This window comes from Acomys russatus, chromosome 29 (genome assembly GCF_903995435.1).
Source record: "Acomys russatus chromosome 29, mAcoRus1.1, whole genome shotgun sequence".
Lineage (NCBI taxonomy): Eukaryota > Metazoa > Chordata > Mammalia > Rodentia > Muridae > Acomys > Acomys russatus.
Genome location: NC_067165.1, coordinates 46,624,169 through 46,634,796, shown reverse-complemented (window position 1 = coordinate 46,634,796; position 10,628 = coordinate 46,624,169). Strand labels below are relative to the sequence as shown.

General features: G+C 55.5%; 1 protein-coding gene across 2 annotated transcripts in view; it reads left to right on the top strand.

Moving 5' to 3' along the window:
• Positions 1–9,253: 9,253 nt before the first annotated feature.
• Ski (SKI proto-oncogene) overlaps positions 9,254–10,628 on the top strand; it is a 65,139-nt gene continuing 63,764 nt past the window's right edge. For both annotated transcript variants that reach the window (XM_051172136.1, XM_051172134.1), the window contains exon 1: positions 9,254–10,280. In XM_051172136.1, the coding sequence (XP_051028093.1) occupies positions 9,312–10,280 (969 nt within the window). In that variant the 5' untranslated portion in view covers positions 9,254–9,311. The remainder of the gene's footprint in view (positions 10,281–10,628) is intronic.

Genomic DNA, 10,628 nt, shown 5'->3' with positions numbered 1-10,628 from the left:
ATGACAATGACAGTGGCATTGTTGCTCACATGTCAGGCAAAACTACAGCAAAGGGAACCCACAGGATGCATTGGTGCTGCCACAACCCCTGCCCCCTCTGCCCTGCAGCCCCTGAGCCTTCTGCCCTCATGTTTTATCCATGAACCCTTCGGCTACCGGTGACCACAGTTTTAGCCTGAGGGCTCAGGCCTGGCAGAGCACTGTGGGCCGTGGATAGGAGGCGGCAATGCTGTGATCAGCGCAGTGTGTCTGGAGCCTGAGGCAGGCTGTTGCCAGCTAGGTGCGCATTCCAAGGCAGCACAGCCTGCTTCGGGGGACAGGGTCTAGGAGGCTTTGGTGGGACTGTAGGGCAGGGTGTCCAGGCTGTTTGCAGCTCTTCCAGTCCGGCCCTTGCTGGAATGCCCTTCTGGCTGTCCGTAAGCTTTGATCACAGCATCAGCTCCAGGCACCAAGCTGCTCAGGGTGGGCACCCTCTTATTCCTAATGCTGTGCCCTCACACTTAGAACTCAAGTGCGCAGAAGGGGTTAGGGGTCTTAAGAGAAGGGTCCAAGAGCTCATCCTGCCTCCTCAGGCCAGGTCCTGGGTCATTGGGCTCCTGAGATTGACCGCTGGCCTCAGAAGCTGGTGGCCCCACAGTTGCCCTCTGTAGGTTGGCAGTGAGGCAACTCTTGTTTGACACAGAAAAGAGCCCCCCCCCACTTTTCTTTCTTTCCTTCTTTCCACCTGCAGGATGTCAAGGGTCAGAGGTTGCTAGGGTGCACTGCTGAACGCGGGGGGGGGGGGCAGGGTCTGGGCCCAGTGCTGACTGAGGAGGTCAGCCGCTGTAGGGTTAGCCTCTGCTGCAGTATGCTGGGCTCCAGTTCCCACAGATCACAAATAGGAGACAACGTACAGGTACAACCCTAGGACAAGCCTTCTGGTCCTCGCTTCCTGTGTGTTGGAGGAAGATCAGCCTGCAGGAATATGGGACCCACAAAATGACCCCAAACACACTCTGGCTCAGAACCATCCCGGGGGAAGCAGGCATGTGGCTAAGACCACCAATGACCCTGTGTGGGCAATGTGGCTGACCTTACCGAAATTCCCACTGTGGGGGAAGTTCTCCTGGCTAGAACGGCCTAGAGAGAACCAACAAGGAACACCAACAAAACCAAGAGCATCTTCTCTAGAAAACTAGAAAACACAGGTGTACACAAAGAAGAAAATTTAAAATACCTATGGGCTCCTTCGCTCTGTAAAACCTACTTTCTTGGTTTGTTGTTGTTTATTTTTTGAGACAGGGTTTCTCTGTTTAGCCTTGGCTGTCCTGGCTGTGAAATTTCTAAGTACCAGTCTGTGGTTTTTCCTCAGTACTAGAATGCAAGCCCAACACCCAGCACCACACAGGAGCACATGAAATCAAAGTGCCATATCTGGGAGCATCCATAGTGATTGAGCTCAGTTTAAAAACATTTTATGAGGGCTGGAGAGATGTCTCAGAGGTTAAGGGCACTGACTGCTTCTCCAGAGGTCCTGAGTTCAATTCCCAACAACCACATGGTGGCTCACAACCATCTGTAATGAGATCTGACGCCCTCTTCTGGCCTGCAGGTGTACATGCATCCAGAGTGCTATATACATAATAATAAATCTTTTTTAAAACACACATTTTACAGAGGCTAGAGAGTTAGCTAGGAGACTAAGAGCACTTGTTACTGTTGCGGAGGACCTGGGTTCTATTCCGAGCACATACAAGGCAGCTCACAGTTGTCCCATACGACATGATGCCCACTTCTGACCCCAGCAGGCACACAATACACAAACAAAGATGCAGGCAAGACACAAGATAATAAAATAAATACATCTAAAAGTTGTTAACAATTATTTCCATTTTATTCCTTCTTCCTGCCCCACACACTTCTGGGGATCAATCCCAGAACTTTGTATACACTGGGAAACACTGCTACTGAGCTGTATGTACCACTAATCATCTTTTCTTTCTTTTCTTTTCCTTTCTTTCTTTCTTTCTTTCTTTTCAAGACAGGGTCTCTCTGTGTTAGCCTTGGCTGTCCTGGAACTCACTTTGTAGACCTCGAACTCATAGAGATCCACCTGCCTCTGCCTCCTGAATGCTGGGATTAAAGGCATGCACCACCACGGCTGGCTGGTTTGCTTGTTTTCAAATTGCATTTATTTGTTTTATGTGTGTGTGCACACATGTGCATAAGTGCAGCAGCATGCACACGAAGGTCCGAGGACAGACAGCTTCTGGTAATTGGCTCTTTTCCCACCATGTGAGTCTCAGGGCTCAGACTGCGGTCACCAAGCTTGGCAGCAAGCCCCTTTGCCCTCTGAGCCATTGTTTATTTTTAGCTTAGGGTTAGGGTTGTTCTTTATTTAAATATTTTTTATTTCCTCTTAATTTAGTATTTTTATCTTTAAATTTTGCCTTTTTTCCCCCTTTGCTTTTGGGGGGGGTGTTTTTTTTGAGACAGGGTTTCTCTGTGTAGCCTTGGCTGTCCTGTACTCGCTTTGTAGACCAGGCTGGCCTCGAACTCACAGAGATCTGCCTGCCTTTGCCTCCCGCCTACTGGGATTACTTGGTGGTGGTGTGGATTGAACCCATGGCTTCATAACGACAGGCAAGCACTCTGAACTGTATCTCTAGCCCCTGCTTATTTACTGTTTACAGGTGAAGTGCAGATACACAGAAGGAACAAAAAGTAAGAGCACCAGGTCTGACGAGATGGCTCAGCGGTTAAGAGCACTGACTGCTCCTCCAGAGGTCCTGAGTTCAGTTCCCAGCAACCACATGGTGGCTCACAACCATCTGTAATGTGATCTGATGCATACTGTCTAGATAATAAATAAATCTTAAAAAAAAAAAAAAAAAAAAAAAAAGAGCACCAGGTCTGAGGAGACAGCTCAGAGGGTAAAGGGCTTGCTCCCAAGCCTGGTGACCTGAGTTTGGTCCCTGAGACTCACATGGTGCAAAGAGAGACCTGACTTGACCTCCATGTGTGAGCTGTGGCAAGCACATACAATAATAATAAACCAAATTATTATATATTTTTTAAAGCCCCCGAAGTCGGGATAATTTCAAGATGTACTATAAGCCTCTTCCTAGGCTTATCTCCTCTGCCTTCCAAGCCGTTTCCTGAGTCAGCCTCCCTCAATCTTTTCCAATATTTTTGTCTTACCACTCTTTGTATTAATTATGAGTCCCTTTCTGTCCTGAGTCTAGCAGCTAAGACAAGACGTAACTGAGGATGAGGTTCTTCATGCTGTGTGTGCATGAGTGCGTGTGAGTGTTGTTTTGTTTTGAGACAGGGTTTCTCTGTGTAGCTCTGGCTGTCCTGGAATTCACTCTGTAGACCAGGCCTCGCCTGCCTCTGCCTCCTGAGTTCTGGGATTAAAAATGCACACTGCCACATGGAGTCGGGGGCGGGGCTCTTACTCAGTGCTTTCCATGCACCATGCTAATTCCTTGTTAAGTCATTTATATCGTTATAACTATGTAAATATTATTCACTGCTGAGCCAAGTAGCAAATTATGCTTGTATTTTTCTCTTTGTTTTTCTGGAAGTTAGTATTTCCTTTTTTTTTTTTTTTTTTTTTAACTTTCCTGAATTTTCGGTAGATCTAAGGATATCCTTCTTGTATCTTACAACAAGCTCTCCACCTAGTTTGAGCCAATTAAATGCATCCTGCTTGGTTCCATGTTTTCTTGGGTCCTTCAGCCTCTCTATCAGTCCGAGCTGATTGTCCTCACAGACTGGACAGCCCCTACTTAGTTCTTGTTTTAACAGAAGCCCATCACGCACCATTGTTTCAGAATGGACCGATTGACCTCAACTCTGTCCCATACCAGCATTAACCCCTATCCTCAATGGGCGGGATCTGTCCCGAGATTCCCGCTGATTGGCCTTCAATCTCCAGCTGTGCTTTCAGTGAGTCCCACCATGCTTCTTTCTTTCTTTCTTTCTTTCTTTTTTTCTTTTTTGGGGGGAGGGGAGGGGTTTCGAGACAGGGTTTCTCTGTGTAGCCTTGGCTGTCCTGGACTCGCTTTGTAGACCAGACTGGCCTCGAACTCACAGCAACCCTCCTGCCTCTGCCTCCCGAGTGCTGGGATTAAAGGCGTGAGCCACCACCACCCGGCGACCTTGTGCTTTCTTACCTTTGCGATCGCTACCCGTCCTGTTCTGTTACCAACACACCGTCTGGTCTGGCCAGGGGAGCTCCGCAAAGCCCTCCTGTGGGCCCCGCTCTTGCCTTTCTTGGAGGTCTTCCCTCTTGCTCTCCCAGACTCAGCTGTTTCTCAGTGTTCCTCCCCAGGCTCTGGGTCTTTTCAGGAGAATGAGATGCGAAAGCCAAGGTTTGTGCCTTGCATGGCTCACTCATGCTCAGAGTCCCTCCCCCAGTGGACAAAGCCAGGAGCAGTTCCCGTGTCTGTGCAAACACATGTGTGTAGATATGACGGGAAGTCACACAGCATCACTGACTCCAATCCAATATCGCAAGTCCCTTCCCTCCTTTCTATACATACCCTTAAATTTTTTATTATTATTTATTTGTTTATGTATTTTTGGTTTTTTGAGACAGGGTTTCTCTGTGTAACAGCTCTGGCTGTCCTGGAACTCGCTCTGTAGTCCAGGCTGGCCTCGGAGTCACGGAGATCCGCCTGCCTCTGCCTCCCAAGTGCTGGGATTAAAGGTGTGTGCCACCTCTGCCTGGCTGCCTTTTAATAATTTTTAAGTTAGCACACAAAGTAATGAATTTCACTATGGCATTTTCATATGCAGGTAGTTTTCTTTTTTCTTTCTTTTTTCCAAGACAGGGTTTCTCTGTGTAACCTTGGCTGTCCTGGATTTGCTGTGTAGACCAGGCTGGCCTCGAACTCACAGCGATACAGCTGCCTCTGCTTCCCCAGTGCTGGGAGTATAGGTGTGCGCCACCACGCCCAGCAGGTAATTTTTCTTTTCTTCTTATCCATCCCTGTTCCGCACTGCTCTCTTGCCACTCTCCCTACCCCCTATTAGTCCTCTACTTGCCCCCTCACCACCATGTCTGCTTTTATGTCACGTGCTTTCCCTTTCTGTGTTTTGTGTGCGTGTGCACACGTGTGGTAATATATGAACACGCATTTGTCAGCGCGCATACATATGTGCACATACGTGTGAAGGATAGAGGTCAATGTTAGGTGGCTTCCCCAATCATTCACCATCTTTAAAATTGTTTATTTATTTGTGTGTGTGTGCTATCAGTCTGCACGTGCACCACAGTGGAGGGCAGACTACGTGATAATGTGTGGAGTCAGATCTCTCCGTCGACTGCGTAGGACCCCAGCGGGCAGACTCCAATCGTCAAGCTTGGTGACAAGTGCCTTAACCTGCTAAGCCATCGTGCCAGCTCCCAGCGAGTCCCAGGCCCCTCCTGTCTCTACTTTCCCAGCGTCGGGGCTGCAGGTGTGTACTGTGGTGGACCTTTTCACATGGGTAGTATGGACCGGAATTCAGGTCCTTATGTTATGAAGCAAGCTCATAACTGAGCCACCTTCCCGCAGCCCCTTATTCCATTGAGAATAACGCCCACCTCTGGGCAAGCCCCTCTACATTGGGTCTCTGGCCCTGGGCCTAAGTTCCTTGCAGGTGAGGGTCCTCCTGCTGGTGGCCAGTGGGTTAAAAGCTTTACCCCACACCCCTCTTTCTTCCCTTACATTCTCAGAACCCACCTGTGCTTTCTGGAAGGGCCTTCTAAAGAAACCCTGAAATCTGTCTTCTAAGTGTCTGTTTTTAGTGTAGCCTAAACTAGACAGAAGTCTTTCACTCATGTTACTAATTTTTTTTTTCTCACTGAATGATTTTGTTTGTTTGTTTTGGGACACAATTGTACTCTGTAGCTCCTTCGCTAGTCTGGATCTCAATTAACTAGTGGTTTTTCTTTCTTCTTTTTTATTTTTTTGGTTTTTTGAGACAGGGTTTCTCTGTGTAGCCTGGGCTGTCCTGGACTTGCTTTGTAGACCAGGCTGGCCTCAAACTTACAGCAATCCACCTGCCTCTGCCTCCCGAGTGTTGGGATTAAAGGTGTGTGCCACCACGCCCGCCTCAGTTTTTCAACTCTCAAGCTCCCAAGTGCTAGGGTTACATGTGAGGCACTATACCCGGGTCACATTCAAGGTTTGGAAACGGTAACGATTTAAAATGGCAGTTTATGCCAGGGTGCTACAGATCTTTTCCCATCCCAAGGGGTGGTAGGTTCAGGGCCAGGGGCTCTGCCCTGCCCTGAAGATCTGGGTCTGGGAAGGTGTCTGTGGGGCTGTTGGCTTGGCTCTCACAGTGCACCCCTGCTGAGTCCCCTGAGAAGAGGAGCACACAGGGACTCTCTCTGATCCTGCAGTTGTCAGCCAGTCTCCAAGCTGCTTGCTTCTTACTCCCAGGAGTCTATCCCCTAGGAAGTCTTCTCTGTGTGTGTCTAGAGCCAGCCCAACCCCAACCCTGCTCCTCAAGCCCTCACCAGTTTGCTTCTGTGTGGGCAGGTCTGCCTCTCCACTGTTAAGTCTCTCACAGGATAACGGAAGCCACGCAGGTCAGAACGTGGTCTCCTTCCTATCAGTCCCAGGCCCTAGCTGACACTTGTCGAGGGAGATCAGCAAGTGCACATGTAGAAGATGGACAAGCATTTGGCCAGCTGTCCAAGCACACCAGTGTGGCCAGTCAGGGAGGGGGACCCCCGGTGCAGATGGGTCCCTGCCTCTGCCTGCATGCTGGGTGTCCTCCTGGCCGGTCCGGAGCCTCCAGCACTTCCACCCAGCATGGCTGTGCTGGGTCTAGATGATCTCTTTATCCACATGGCGGCCTAGCCCGTAGTGTGACCGTGTACCGGGCCAGAACAGCTGTGGGAGGGGTTGAAGGAAGAGAGCTAGCAGGTGGAAATCTTCCGCTGGGTTCAGGGAGAGCATGGGGCCCTGCTAGCTCTGTCTGTCACAGCTGCCCTCACCCTGTGGGTTGAATGGAGGGGAAGCCTTGAAGCCACAGATGCCAGTCTGAGACCTTCCTTGCTTCCTAGGGCTCTTTACCCACACCTCCTTCCTGTATGATCCCAGGGTACAGCAGTGTACTGCGTGGCAGGCAGTGGTGTCTTACTCAGGCCGTAAGCTGGTACAGATGGGTACTATGTTCCTAGTCCTGGAGGCTGCAGTCTTGAGACTCACGGGAGATCTGCTATCCAAGCTATTCCTAAGCAGTGGCTCACGAATGGTCAACAGCTGCCAGGCACAGCTTCTTCAAAGCAGGATGCAGGATTTCGTCCTCCCAAAGTGCCCACCTCACACAACAGGGTCAGTAGACAGAAGCTGCAGGTCCCTGTATTAGTTCACGGGGGTGCGTGTTTGATGTCACCCACTGGTGACACAGGGACTTTCCACAGTGGTGCCTCCTGACATCCCCAGTTCGCAGTTTTTAATATTTATTTATTTATGTTTTTCGAGACAGGGTTTCTCTGTGTAGCCTTGGCTGTCCTGGGCTCTTTTTAGACCAGGCTGGCTTCGAACTCACAGCGATCTGCCTGCCTCTGCCTCCGTGTGGAGTTCTTTATCTCATTAGGTGAGCTCCCTCAGTCAGTGCACATAGAAGCCCAGATGTACTTTGTGCAGACCTTTGTGAGGTATGGGTTCTGTAGGCAACTGGACTGTGTGTGTGCGCGCGTGTGCGTGTTATATTTTCTCAGCATCAGTATTCTGTGGTGTCCTTATGTAGGGACCTGGAATGGGTGTTGTGGGGCCGCTATCGTATGGAAACAAGGACTTAGGTCGTGAGGAGACCCTAGGGCGCTTTGAGACGATCTTATATGGGGACCCAGATGTCTTGTGGCAACCTTGTTACTAAGGGCACCTGGGGTTTGTCCTGTGGTGTCCTTGTTATGAGTGCACCCCGGGGTGTCTCGTGGCGTCCGGGTCTCGCAGAGCACCAGGACTAGGTGTTGAGGTCACAGCATCCTGTAAGTGTGAGGATTGCCTCTGCAGAACGGGGACTCCGGGACGCATGGCGGCGGTGGCGCAGGTCTACTGCGGACCGCCACTCAGCTGACCTGTGGTTGTGGCAGGGGCTTTGTGGGTTTCGGGGGGCCCCCAATACAGTGGTGGCAGCAAGACCGGAGACTTCCCGGCCGCGCAGGAAGCCGCCTCGGCCGGAAGGGGGGCCCCCAGGCGCCTCCGCTGTGGCCGCCTCCAGCGGCCTTAACGAGGCGGGGCCGAGAAGAACCGAGTATGGCCGAGCGGGGCCGAGCCAGACCGAGCAGTGCCGAGCGGCGCCGAGCTCCTGCCCGGGGGACCCGAGCGGAGTCGAGCTGTGGCGAGGAGTGGGCGGACGAAGCCGAGCTTGGCCGAGTCCGGTCCGGGCGTAGCCGAGCGCCACCGAGCCCGGGAGGGGGAGCGCGCGTTCTTGGAAGAGCCAGCCCGGAGCTGGTCACATTCCTGGCCCGCACTCGGGCTGAGGCGGACGCACCGCAACAAACAACGCGGGAGGCGGGGCCGGCGCGGGCGGGGCGGGGCGGTACGGGGCGGGGCGGCGCGCGGCGGCGTGAGCTCAGCTCCCGGCGCTCAGTCCGAGCCGGAGCGAGCCGCCGGAAAGATGTGCGCCGAGTGCGCCGAGCCCCGCGCCGCCGCGGCGCTCTGAGGCCGCGGGCCAGAGGCGCCTCCGCCGCCCCGGGAGCCGGCGGGCGGCCGCGCGGGTGGGCAGGCCGCCAGGGGCCGGCGGCGGGCGCGACGCGGCCGGCCAGCACCGCCGGGACGAGCCGAGCGGGCGCCGCGCGGTGGGAGGAGCGGGGCGGCGGCGGCGCGCCGCGCGAGGACGGCCCGGCGGGCCCCGCGCCCGCGCCCCCGCTCCTCCCGGGCCCCTCGGCCTCGGCCGCCGCGGCGATTCGCGCCTCGCGGCGCCGGCACCTGCCCGCGCGCCCCCCGCGAGCCCCGGGCCCGCGAGCGTTGGCGTTGGCGTTGGCGGCGCGCGCCGGGGCATGCCCCGCGCCTAGAGCCCGGGGGGCGCGCGGGGGGCGCGCGGGGGGCCCGGGCGGCGGCGGGCGCGGCGCGGGGCGCGTGGATGTGGCGCCGGGCCCGGGCGGCGGCGGGCTCCAGCGGCGGGACCCCTTCGCCCCGCCCGCCTTCGCCTTCGCGACCCCGGGCGAGGCCGAGGCCGGGGCCGTGATCGGCCGTGAGCCAGCGACGGGGGGCGGTCGTGGCCGCGGTCGCGGGCGGCGGCGGGGTGCGCGGGGCGGCGGCGGAGGCCGTGGGGGCCCGGGCGCACGGGAGCGGGAGCGGCCGGGGGAGCCCGATCGCACCATGGAAGCTGCGGCGGCCAGCCGGGGCGGCTTCCAGCCGCACCCGGGGCTGCAGAAGACGCTGGAGCAGTTCCACCTGAGCTCCATGAGCTCGCTGGGCGGCCCGGCCGCCTTCTCGGCGCGCTGGGCGCAGGAGGCCTACAAGAAGGAGAGCGCCAAGGAGGCGGGTGCGGCCACAGTGCCGGCGCCGGTGCCCACTGCCGCGGAGCCGCCGCCCGTGCTGCACCTGCCTGCCATGCAGCCGCCGCCGCCGGTACTTCCCGGGCCCTTCTTCATGCCGTCGGACCGCTCCACCGAGCGCTGTGAGACCGTGCTGGAAGGGGAGACCATCTCTTGTTTCGTGGTGGGAGGCGAGAAGCGTCTGTGCCTGCCGCAGATCCTCAACTCGGTGCTGCGCGACTTCTCACTGCAGCAGATCAACTCGGTGTGCGACGAGCTGCACATCTACTGCTCGCGCTGCACGGCCGACCAGCTGGAGATCCTCAAAGTCATGGGCATCCTGCCCTTCTCCGCGCCCTCGTGCGGGCTCATCACCAAGACGGACGCCGAGCGCCTGTGCAACGCGCTGCTCTACGGCGGCGCCTACCCGCCGCCTTGCAAGAAGGAGCTGGCGGCCAGCTTGGCGCTGGGCCTGGAGCTCAGCGAACGCAGCGTCCGCGTGTACCACGAGTGCTTCGGCAAGTGTAAGGGGCTGCTGGTGCCCGAGCTGTACAGCAGTCCTAGCGCCGCCTGCATCCAGTGCCTCGACTGCCGCCTCATGTACCCGCCGCACAAGTTCGTGGTACATTCGCACAAGGCCCTGGAGAACCGGACCTGCCACTGGGGCTTCGACTCAGCCAACTGGCGGGCCTACATCCTGCTGAGCCAGGACTACACAGGCAAGGAGGAGCAGGCCCGCCTTGGCCGCTGCCTGGACGATGTGAAGGAGAAGTTCGACTATGCCAACAAGTACAAGCGGAGGGTGCCCAGGGTGAGTGGCCCCAGGTCTTGGAGGGGTTGGCAAGCCGTGCCCTGGGTGGGGGTTGGGGTCTTCCCAAACTTGGGGCTCTGGGTTCTAAAGGTTGGCCCTTGTAGGTTCGACCTTATCTGGCCTTGGGTTGTTTTGGTTTCGGGAAATTGATGGGTCTTGCCGGTCTTTCTGTGGCTAAGGCTGTAAGGCCACCTTCGTGCAGTCTGAGCGCTGCCCTCCTGGAATAGAGGGAATGAAAAAGTCCTCTCAGGGCAGATAGATAATTCTTGACCACATAGGCCAAGCCCTGAAGGTCCGAGAAAAAGGCTACCTCAAGCTCTTCGAGGTTAGACTGCCTGGACCTAGGCT